Source organism: Fulmarus glacialis, unplaced genomic scaffold, assembly GCF_000690835.1.
Source record: "Fulmarus glacialis isolate BGI_N327 unplaced genomic scaffold, ASM69083v1 scaffold33778, whole genome shotgun sequence".
NCBI classification, from domain to species: domain Eukaryota; kingdom Metazoa; phylum Chordata; class Aves; order Procellariiformes; family Procellariidae; genus Fulmarus; species Fulmarus glacialis.
This window is the reverse complement of record NW_009229443.1, coordinates 8,106-20,272: the sequence shown is the minus strand read 5'-3', so window position 1 is coordinate 20,272 and position 12,167 is coordinate 8,106. Positions and strand designations below refer to the sequence as shown.

Below are 12,167 nucleotides of genomic sequence, written 5' to 3'. Positions count from 1 at the left end.
AGCAGGTTCTTGAGTGTTTTAATAATTCAGACTGTTTTAATTGGCAAGGAGATTATAATGTTTGACAGCTTGCTAGATATAGAGGTGCGAAAAGGTGGGGCTCTGCTGGCTGGGATTTTAACGGGGTTGCTTTGCACACAGTTCTGTTTCCAGTGTCAGCAATGCAGACCAAGGCTTTATCTTCTCTAATTTTGCGAGACAGTTAAAATTTTCAAGTGTACCTTCATCTGGTAAAGGAAAAAAAACACATTTTGTTCTAGTTAGTTCTGGCTTTGAAATTGTGTTTAGCCCCTCCTGAAAATGGAAGGAACGGCTCATGCAAAACCTCTTTTTTGGAAAATCATTTTTGTAGGCTATAGTTACCTGCCATTACTCTGGGTTGGAGAAAGCCGTTTTCTTTTGAGTACCCTGTTGAATCTCTATTTTATTGTTTTTTGCATAGTTTATTGAGTTACGATATTTCAGAAAAAGAATGATTAACCTTAGAGCAGGTAATGTATTAAAGCGCAATTCAAAAAATAAATAAAAGTTCATATCCATTTCTTTTTTTTTTTTTTCCCCCTCCAGTTTCAGGAGACTTATTTCACTTGGTTTTGCTTCCAGAAGTCTTATACTGATGTTTGAATAACGTTCTTACAGATCACATGGTTACATATTGTTTTTCCCTTGAAATGAAAACTGATGTACTGTCAGAGTTCTACAACTAAGGCTGGGTTTTAGGAAGAAAAAAGAGTGGTATATCTACCTGGTCCATATCAAGGGCAAAAACACACTAAGAGATTTTAAGAGATTCTTAAAGGAAACCATCAGAAAATTTCAGAACTGCATTTATTTTTAGCTTTAGATTTGGAATTTGGTTACAATTTTCTTTTAAAACTGAGGTCTGGATCCATGCCTATTTTAAGACAGTATATAGTGCATGAAGATGTGAATCTGATCCATTCCAAATCTTTGCCCGAGTATTTCAAGATTTATAACTCTTCTGTGCAAGAAAAGACGGACAGCGCACACCTTCATTCTCCCAAACATTCTCATAAAGACTAAGGCCTAAGTGGTTTGCTCCTTAAGGATTGGTTTTGATAACATTATACCAGTTCAGCAGCCCTTGTCAGTAGGTGTACTTGGGGAGTAAGATCCCATCTGACAGTAAAAAGGAAATTCAGTATTATAACTGCAAAATATTGATTTACTCTTAGTTGAGCAGCTTAGTTTGAGGGAAAGTTTGCTTGTTTTAGAAATAAAAGATATTAGATTGTAATAATTTAGGTTGTTATAAATCTAAAAAGAAGGTAGATTTTTTCGGCCTCATGGACTATCTTTAGCCTAGAAATAACTTACTGTTTTCTCTACAGGAGGAAAAGAGCTGTGGATCAAGTTCTCAGATGCAGTGTTACTTGGAATTTTAAAAATCTGGTACATAAAATACAGTACGCAGGTAGAATCTGCATTGCCAGCTGCCTGTCCTTGTATTAGATCTGAAATGGAAATCCTGCTATTTTTGGAGGTGTTTTAAATCACTAGTAGGTGTTAAAATGCTGAAACGTCTGGAAATTGAAGTCTTTTTTCTCTGTTTTCAGATATCTGCTTATGAGGACTCAGTTGCTGCTCATCTTGCAAAAATTCTCAATTCTGATCAGCACTCAGTTGTCATATCATCTGCCAAGTGAGTTGATCCTTTTTATGTACAATGTGTGGGATAAATCCCCTGTGTAACATCATCACCATAATAACCTTCTGTGTGAGCCTGATTTTCTTATGGCTGGCCTGGCTTACTTAATATATCTTAATTTATACATTTTATAGTGGATGTTTTTTCTGCAAAATTTTTGCATGGTACAATTGTAATGTATAGCTTAATTCTAAATGCATCACCATATGAAAAAAAAAAATCACATAATATTAATATAAGGTTATTTTAAATCACTCCAAATTAGCATGCAGCTTAAATATGAAACTTACTGTTACTAAAGTAAATATGTGATCTACTTCACATTACATTTTTTGTGTTTTGTTTTATACATATCCATATCTTTAAGAGGACAAACAACTTCACCAATGTGAAGGCAAACTTCAGACTAGGTAGCTTTGTCATAGCTCTGGCTGTATCAGTTCAATAAATAGTGGTCTCAGACAACAGGTTTTTTCCCCCAAATTGAAACACTTAAAAATGAGAGATAATTACTTGGCAAATCATGCACATCATCTGAAATCAGAAGTATTCTGTGTATACCTTCTCCATGAAAAAAAACCCTTCTATTTTGTGATATGTAAAAGACCAGTCACAGAGTCTTCAAAAATACGTCTGAATGTCATTAGATCTCTTTTTTTTTTCTGCTAAAAGCAAGTTAATAAAATTCCATTTTAAAAATGTACATAGCACATGTTGAAAATTAACTCCAAATTCTAAATTGGGTCTGTATCTTGTTAAATCTATTCAATTTCTGTCAAATAAATTTCAACCAAATGAACAGTACTAAGCAATTATCCACACCTCGTTAGTAAGTTTGCTGTCTGTCTGCAGTGTAGGTAATAAGAACCAAATCTTTCTCTGATTCACACAATGTAAATTCATTGCAGCCACTGTAGTTTGTATAGATATGCCTCAGGGTCTGCTGTGGTTCAAAAGCATGAGAGGTGCAATGGGACATGTGTGGCTGTATGTTTTCATCTAAGAAGTGCTCCATTAAAGTCAGCAGATTTTCTCCATGGTTTCTAGGCTCCATCTTCATATGGGAGTTTGCAAGACGGTGTTTGAAGTTAACAAAGTGAATGCAAGTTTGCTAACAACTCTGGTATGGAAGGTGTACAAGCAAGGGAATGAATAAAATTAGTCGTGTTTATTTCTGTTCTTAGAAATATGAGACTTAGATACAATGTGTGCAAAGGCTTAAATAAAAAGGGAGGAAGAGTTTTTGTTTTAAAGCTTATCGCTTGAATTTGGCAAGCCATGGAAAAGAGTATCATCTGCTTTGCAAGTATGATCACAGAGTTCAGTTTCCAACAAGAATGGTCTATAGCAGTATGCACATAAACCAATTGCCATAATAATTTAATATTCAAAACAGATCTATTTCATTTCATTTGATTTCTCCCCTCTCCTATTTTTATCTGAAGAATATTATGTGAAACTGTAAAGGACTTCGTTGCCAAAATAGGGAAAACTTATGAAAAACCGATGGAAAATGCAGAGGAAGCTGATGCCATGGCCATTAAAGTAAGACAATGACTATTTTCTGGTTTAAAGTTATGTTTTTGTATTGTAGCTCATGGGTGTTTAATTTTTAAGCCTCTCCAGGATGCCCAGCTTGGCTTCAATTTCAACCAGTGACTTTAAAATTCTTCTCTTCTTAGTGCATAGAACAGTCATTTCCAAACTGTCTTTAAACTGTAAGATCTCTATAAACTCTGTTTACACTTTTTTCCTTCAGAAAGGATAAAGTACATGGTAACGTCCATAGAGACAAATGGAAATACTCTGCATTAGGAGTTCCACTTTTCTCTGAAAAGGATTAAGTTAGCTATGGGAAAACAATGGGATAATGAAGAGAAAGTATGCTGGGAGAATGAAGGGAAGAGAGACTACAGTGTTAAAAATAATGGTTTAAACTGTAAATTGTAGAGATCATGTTGCAAAAGCATTGAAAAAAAACCAGAAGCATTTGGTATGAGGCACAAAATTTACATGAGCTGAAAATAAAAGAAGAAAACAAAATCACTAACAATCCTGGAGTCAGGAAATGTACTGGCTAAATGGCAGTTCCTCGTTTACATTTCTATGCAGTGCACATTTTAGAAAATTAATTTTCTTTTTTTACTGTTCCAGGGCCAAACAGTGTTGGTTTCCTTTCCCTTAAGCACAGAAAATCACCTCTTTTCCAGTGCACCTAGAGAACAACTCCTCAGTCAGGCGTAGACGTGTTTGACAGTGTTTGGTTCTGGCTTGGGCCTCTTTCCTCTGTGACAACTTACTTGCTTAAATGTACAGCTGTGTTGCAAATGCGCGCCCCCCCCTCCTCAAACCACCATGTGTTTTCAGTCTAACAGCTGGGCATGTCCCCGTAGGTTATCTCTCCAAATTGGGGTGCTGAGCACCCATAATTTGTTATAATGCATGGTATGGGCAAATCTGTGCTCTGTGCTGCAGGCCATCAGAAAAAGAATAAGATCTAATCTGTACCCTAGTTACGTGGCAGGCTGAGTTTAGCACACTGTGTTATATTAGTCTGAGTGTAGGGTTTTTTTGTTATAATTGCTCTAATCTGGTTGGGTGTCACAGAGTCTGCGAAAACCCATGCAGACCTACTCATAATCTGATATTATGAAATATTGAACCTGGGTTTGGATTTTACATAGACAATGACATAGACACTTAGACACAGACGATTTTAAATCCTACCGCATGGAGAATTTAGCTCCCTCCCTAGAATCTGGTGCTTAATTTCCTGAAAATGTTCATATGTTGACTGTTTTTCTGGTGTGTAAGTATTCTTTTCCACTTCATCTTAGTGCACCGAGTTAAATGAGAAGCTAGACCTATTGCTCCAGGCTCTTCACACAGAAGCCCAGGCTGCTCCCATTCTCCCAGGCGTCACTCCCCCCATTGTGGAAGAAGAAGCAGAGGAGTTTTCAAGTGAAGAATCCTTGTCTGAAAGTAAAGAGCAATTAGCGGAGTGTGTCTCAAAGTCTTCCACCCAGAAACTCTTCAAACCAAGGGAACAGTTAATGCTCCGGGCAAACAGCTTGAAGAAGGCTGTGAGGCAGATCATTGAACAAGCAGAAAAAGGTGCACATCAGCAATGTTTTGATCCTTACTGATAGAATAATGATGCAGCTTTTTTTCTTTACTAGCATAAATTTTCATTATTAAAGCTTGATTTCTACATTTTTATGTATGTATAAATTATATGCATATTACAAGCTGCAGGGGAAAGAAATGCGGCTTGTTTGGATGTTGATGACTGTCTGCCCGCATATATGAATACGTATGTATGCACGTGTGTGTACGTATAAAAATGTGTTTCTTTTGTAACTATTATCCTCCACAAAACGAAAATTTCTGGCAGCGAATCTTTATCAATGGGCAAAGGATTGTAGGAGTCTTTTTCACTGAATTGGCAATAGAAATCTTTTGTTAATATTTTTAAACTTAAAGCTACAGAAAAAAAGAAGCTAATTTTCTATTTATGCAGATTTTCCTTAGAGATCTTGAAACTTTCTGTCTGTTTTTTTAATAAGCAGTTGTGGATGAGCAGAATGCTCATAGTGAAGAACAAGTGAACCAGTCCCCACTGGAATATAGCAAAGAATTGGATGAATCCAAAGAAGAGGAAAAAGAGGAAGATACAAAGGAACTTGAGTCCCCATCAAGTGAGTAAATTAGGAATAAAATAATTTAAAGTTATGTGATCTCCTTATAGTTGCATTATGGAGCATAGTTGGCTCCATAATTAAAAATATTAGCATGTTGTTTCACTGGAAACTGGTCACAAATTTTAATAGATTTGGATAAATAAAAGTTGAGAGAAAAATGCAGGAGATGAGATGAGCAGTCTTTTGGAATAGCTGAGAAGGTATTTGTTGGGGAGAGAAGTGCCTGCATTTAATCCAGCGTTTACACTCACCTTTCTACATGAACCTGCGCAGGGACTAGAGCCTGGGTAACCGTGGCAATAGCATGTCTCAGTCGTAGGCATTTTAGGGCATATTATAGGAATTTCTGTCAGTCATTCCTGTTGAAGGGGTTTCAAATTGTGTGAAACAGACATATTTATTCATTGTATTGACAACAAAACCCTGATGTCTCAGCTGGGAACTTACCTTGACACAGTTATTGGAATGGAGAGAATGAAATTTCAAGTCTTTTACATGAAGTGGAACAGCGTAAAGCAGGAAAGAATATAACAGAAACTGGATTCCTGGAAGGCTCCTGAGCAGTGGCAGTACTAAGGTCACCCCCTCTATTTGTCTAATCCAGAGCAGAAATTTGAACCAAAGTCTTCAATATCCAGAGCTCCTTCCCATGAAAAATTTCTTAAATTGTTGTCCTCAATACAGGTCATTAGTCCAGCTAGTTCCTTGCAGCTATTGGCTGCTGTATAGCAAGCCGTATAGCAAGCCATTATACCAAGCTACTCTTGCTTTCCAAGGTGTAGAGCTCCCTACCTACTCTGTCCTTGGTCAGATGGACTTTATCAGCTTTCCTGCAGGAGCATCATCCTGTCCTCACTGCGGGGCTCTGCAGGTCACTCTCCAAAAAAAGGAAGACAGCATTTATGTGTGGGTAGCCCATGCTGGGTTTTAAAATGCAACAGAAAGAACCCAGTTGTATTATTTGTATAAATAATTGTACAAAGCAATCAGAATATCGAGTGATCTTAGTTTAAAACAACTTGCTTGGAAGGTAGCATTTCTGCAAAGTAATAGCCCGTTTTGTTGCTAAGCTTTCCTTTTGGCTATTCGGTGTTTGGTTACTGTATGTAAAATGATATTTAGAGAACAGTATTCCCTACTCATCTCCTGAAATAGCATAGTACTAATTCCCACATTGAAATAATAAGGTAAAATTTGTCTAAAAGGGACCCTCACTTACCTCCTTCCTTGCTTGGTTTTGGCACCGAGCCAATCCAGCCAGAGGTCGTGTTTGCACATTTCCCAGTACAAACTTCAATACTGCACTTTGTTTTGACTGGTAGTTAATGTGTCAGGATTATTCAAGAGTCCCAAGCTAATCATTTTAGGAAAGCTGTTTCTTGCTATAGGTGGAAATTTCAGTCTTTGCCATATTACCAAAGTGGGCAGTGATGCACTGCAGGTGAGGTCTCGAGAGAATCTGCGAGTCATGGAGAAACAGTGGTAGCTGGTGGACAGCAAAAGCCATCCTCTAGTGAGCAACTTCCTGTGGCAAAATCAGTTGTCAGCAAAGTTGTTTGGGATTTGCATCTCCTCCTGTTACCCTAATGCACACCAAGATCTTTCAGAGGTGTTGTCCTCCTAAGGCTCTTCTCTGAAGCTGGTGCTTGTGTCAGTAGCTCCTACCTTAGAAATAGGTCATTAGTTTCTTGGGGCTTCTGTTGATTCAGAATCTCACATTTCCTTTTCTCCAGGAATGGATTTCAGACTTTCTCCGGTAATTGTCTTTTCATTGGCCCCGCTCCTTTTACCTTGGTTGTAGGAATCAATGCTTGTTGGTTGTCTAGTTTCAATAGTAATTCATAGAGTTTGCTGGCTCTATGGATGACCTGGTCCTACTGCCATAAATATATAATAAAATAAAAATATACACATACGTATATCCATATGTATAAATTTATATAAACCCCTTGTTTCTTGGTGATAAAATTTCTGTGTTTATTGTGGAGCTGTATTATTCTTCATACATCTGATATGTGTGAAATAGAGTGCATATTAATGCTGTCAGTGGAAGATAGGTGTTTAGGGAGAAAGCATGAAACATGAATTCAATTATCTGCAGTGAAACATCAGTTTTACTCATTAGGGCTCTGTTGTTTTTATCAGAGCATGAACAGCAAAAGTTTATCTGTATTGCAGTTATCCCCATGAGTCTCATCTGTCAAATAAAGAGCAGCTGCTCTGTTGATTTTCCTATTTAATATAACTGCCTTGTTCCCAAGTACAGAGAGAACAGACTGTGTGAATAGCATTGTGAATTTTTCGGTAGCATTATGAAAAATGAATGTTAATTTTGTTTTGAATATTATATTTTACCCTCTAAGGATCTTCCTGGTCATTTGATGAAGATAATATTTTTCCATATGTTAATTACCTTCATCTAAATATTTAAAAACTCTTGTTAGATATCATTTGCAGTTTTTATTTTTTTTAATTTTTTAACTTTATATTACAGTGTTTTGTCGTGCACGGATACAAATCATTGTGTTGTATTGTTATCATGCAATACTGTAGCATTTTGTGATAATTGCTAAGGCTGTTAATACAGATATTAAAGTCAGAAGGAGCTGTTAGTCCACTTGGTCAGACCTTTCATAGAAAACAGTCCAGAAAATTTCACCCACTTATCCCTGTCCTGCATCTAATAATTTCTGTCTGACTTAAGCAAGTCACCCAGAAGGATGTGTAATCTTACTCCTGGGATACAAGAGGATGAAGAATTTGCCATTTCATTGACTGTTCCATGCTAGATTATCATCAGTTAAAAAAAAGTGAATGCCCAAATCCTGGCCTAAATTGATTTGGACACAGTTTCTAAACCCTGGTTCTTGTTATTACCTTTGTCTCTAGATTTTCCCACTCTGTATTTTCTTTCCATTCATGTCTTCATACAGTACACCCACGTTTCTCTCAAGCTGAGTTATGTTTGACGTGAACTGATCTGTCCCCCTCCGGCCACAAAAAAGGGCCACAAAAAATATTTTATCCTTCCCACCACATTCCTGGTGGTGTTTTTCTTCTGCTTTCTTGGTGCTAGTCCTAATCATTCTATTTTTGCTGAATTAGTTTTCAGGTTTTGAGAGGAATATATCAGATCACTTCGAAGTAATTTCATTTTTTGTTCTGAGCTTCTTCAGATGGTCACGGTCGAAGTTGTCCTAAGCTGAAGTAGTTTTAACATGTGAGATAATTTGGAGCAGAGGTAGCCAAGAAATGTCTATGATCATTTGGTGTGCAAAAGCTTTCTACATGCACATGGAAATGCTATAGCTAAGCATTTGGTAATACCCAAACTTTCTTCCCTGTGGCACTGATTTCTGGCTATGTCTGACAGGGCTGAATTTCACAAAGAAATTCCCAGGCTACAGCAGGCACTGGCATATTCTCTCAGTCTGCACGAAACAAGTTCTGCCAGGAAAGTAAATTACAACACCTGAGGTCTGCCCTCTGAAAAGCCTATCCTTCTTCATCACCTCCAGAGGCAGCCCCAGGGATAACTGGCCTCACTGAGCTACCAGTTCCTCTTTGTGAGCATCTTCTCTTTGCCCTTGATTTTCTTCTCCTCCTTTTTCCGGAGCCATTACCTGCCTTTGCCACCAACAATTTGAGCAGCTACCAAACTTGGCTATCTGTCACAAGGTTTTATTGATCCATCTTCTGGAAAATTTTAACAAATAAGTTATTCCAATTATTTTGGCAATTGCTGTTTTTTTTGTGAAAAAGAAAAGATGACGGTAAACCGATCTCCCCCATGATCTCTCTAATTGCAGAAGACAAGAATGTCTGAACATGGCTTTCCCTTCCCTTGCAGTTTTCAGGTCAGCTGTAGATAAAGATGTCAGAGTTTTGTCTGACGTTTTCAGAAACCTGAAGCAGGCAGGGGGTCCATTTTAGCTGCTTGAAGCAAATAGCATGGCTGTTGATCAGGTATTTCCATGGCCTATCGCTTAGAATAGCTATCTATATTAAAATTGTTATAAATAATAATGAACTATATAATATAGGTATATTTATAAGTAAATATATGTTGAATTTAAGTTTAAATTTGTATTACTTGATTAACATGCTTGTCAGAAGCCTACTAGAGCATTAAATACTATTGCATTTTAAGGTGGATATAATTCAGTTTTTGCTAGTAGCTTGAAGCGTAATTTGGGAACTTGTCACATTGAATGCCATGCATCCTTGTTCATTTTAATTTGTGCTGGTCACTTGATCTGTTTCTGAGTTTTCCTCCCTGTATTTAGAAGAAAAACTGTGGTGTGAGGGGGAAGGGCATTTGTCACGGAGTGGTAACAGATTAAATTAATGTTTTGAAACATTTTCAGGGCTGTAAAAACTACATATTTGGTAATGTCGTAATAGGTCTAATTAGTGCTCTTACTTTTACTTCTTCTGCACAGTGAAAACTGCACCAAGGTCTCCAGATCGACGTACAAGCCGAAGTATCCATTCTCAGACAGGCTCTTTCTCTGCTCCAGCTTTGGCTGCAAGCAAGGAAAACCTCCCAGTGCTTAACACTAGGATTATCTGCCCAGGTAATTACGATTTTGAAATCTGCTGTTCCTTACACTACTTTAATATTGCCTTCTGTTCCCCTGCTTGCTGTCAAACAGCGATTTTTATTTCATGCCAGGAGCCCTGAATTTGTTTGAACCAACATACACATCTTTGTGTGGTATCATATAGTAGGAAATGCAAAATAACATAGAAGATTCCTGATCGTTTGGCACAACATCAGATGTAGCAGAAGTGTTGCATTTGATTCTGGAGGATGAAAAATGAAATTCAGGATCTTAGAATCATAGAATCAGAGAGTGGTTTGGGTCAGAAGGTACCTCTAAAGATCATCTAGTCCAACCCTCTGCCATGTGCACGGACATATTTTACTAGATCAGGTTGCTCACAGCCCCCTCCAACCTGACCTTGAACACTTCCAATGATGGGACATCCACAACTTCTCTGGGCAACCTGTGCCAGTGTCTCACCACCCTCATCGTAAAACATTTCTTCCTTATGTCCAATCTAAACCTACCCTCTTTCAGTTTAAAACCGTTGCCCCTTGTCCTGTCACTACAGGTCCTGGTGAAAAGTCTCTCAGTCTTTCTTATAAGCCCCCTCTATATTTTGAAACGTCACAATAAAGTCTCCCCAGAGCCTTCTCTTCTCGAGGCTGAACAACCCCAACTCTCTCAGCCTTTCTTCATAGGAGAGATGCTCCAGCCCCCTCACCATTTTCATGGCCCTCCTCTGGACCCGCTCCAACAGGTCCGTGTCTTTCTTGTGCTGAGGGCTCCAGAGCTGGACGCAGTACTCCAGGTGGGGTCTCACCAGAGCAGAGTAGAGGGGCAGAATCACCTCCCTCGACCTGCTGGCCACGCTTCTTTTGATGCAGCCCAGGATACGACGGGCTTTCTGGGCTGCAAGCGCACATTGTCGGCTCATGTCCAATTTTTCACCCACCTGTACATCGAAATCCTTCTATCATTCATCCTAATCAGTGGAGGCTATGAAGGGGCTGAGGGACAGAGCCGTCTGAAGTTCAACCCTCTGAATAAGAGGTGTCTGTAGATACCTCTCAGGAAATGGGTAACTGAAACTACTCAAAGCTGCTGTGCAGTAAAAAGAGTTGAAAAAAAAATCTGTTCTTATCCAAATGCAATTAATACTAGGGGGCACCAGTAAAACACTGTTTTAATTAACTTCATTAGTATAATTAAAACATAATGGAACTGAGCTTACATTTTTCTTTAGGTCAATTTAAGTGAAAGCTTTTAGAAAGTTTTCTTTGTTTACATGCATTACACAGTGTTTTGCAGAGTGACTTCGGTATTAGTCAAGGTAGGTATGGCAAGGCTGTCACCTTTCCACAAATTAAGTTAAGTTAAACTATGACTCTTCCAGTTATAAAAAAGGTGAGGGTATTCCTTAGGAGTATTTCCAAAGGAAAGGACCAAGGAAAATCAAGTACAGTTTGGAGGTGAAGATTAAACTAAATAAAAAGCTCTAGTAGTCTTTTTGGATGTTAGGTCACCCCGTTGGTTACTATGCCAGCCAGTGAGCGTTGGCCTGAAATCCTGAATTTTCTTTGTTTTCTTCTTTCTCAATGGTGGTAACTGAAGAGTCAGCCACTGCACTGCAGTGTATCTGCCTTTCTGCTCAAGAGAGCCAGAGACCTGGAAGGATAACCAATATAGGTAAAAACTGAGATAGAAACACAATCATTCCCTATACAGATTTAATGAATATTTTGTCTCTCAGTATGCAGCTTATATTATGACAATATATGTTTCTCTATTTATCAAATACAAATTGGTTTTTTTGGGTTTTTTTCCGTTTTTTTCCATCAGGTTTGAGGGCTGGTCTAGCTGCTTCTATTGCAGGAAGTTCAATTATTAGCAAAATGTTGCTAGCAAACATCGATCCATTTGGTGCTACGCCGTTTATTGACCCGGATCCAGATTCACTGTAAGAAATTATTTTTTTTCCAAATTTACTCTTTTGCTTTGTTTTGCTTTTCTTAAGCTTTTTTTTTTTTTTACTTTTTTGTAATGTTTTTTTTCATTATGCAATTCTGTTTTGCCGTCATTTGGCAGTAGACCTCAAGGTCTGAAAACAGGTTGGATTGTGCCATTTTAGTTTTGAGTAGTGCAGAATTGTCTTGCGGCAGCAGAAATAATAGGAGACGTTTGCTCACTTACCCCTTGCCCACTGGCTCCGAGAGGAGGAGGCCAGCAGTCCTTCAGAGCTGGGTTATC

General features: G+C 38.1%; 1 protein-coding gene across 1 annotated transcript in view; it reads left to right on the top strand.

Moving 5' to 3' along the window:
- Positions 1 to 1,577: 1,577 nt before the first annotated feature.
- Positions 1,578 to 12,167, top strand: part of LOC104081218 (diacylglycerol kinase eta-like) — a gene marked incomplete at its 5' end in the record, with an annotated part of 18,673 nt that continues 8,083 nt past the window's right edge. Inside the window, 6 exons of the mRNA XM_009583862.1 lie at positions 1,578 to 1,663; positions 3,115 to 3,214; positions 4,507 to 4,783; positions 5,239 to 5,367; positions 9,813 to 9,947; positions 11,760 to 11,877. Coding sequence (XP_009582157.1) covers positions 1,578 to 1,663; positions 3,115 to 3,214; positions 4,507 to 4,783; positions 5,239 to 5,367; positions 9,813 to 9,947; positions 11,760 to 11,877 — 845 coding nt within the window. The remainder of the gene's footprint in view (positions 1,664 to 3,114; positions 3,215 to 4,506; positions 4,784 to 5,238; positions 5,368 to 9,812; positions 9,948 to 11,759; positions 11,878 to 12,167) is intronic.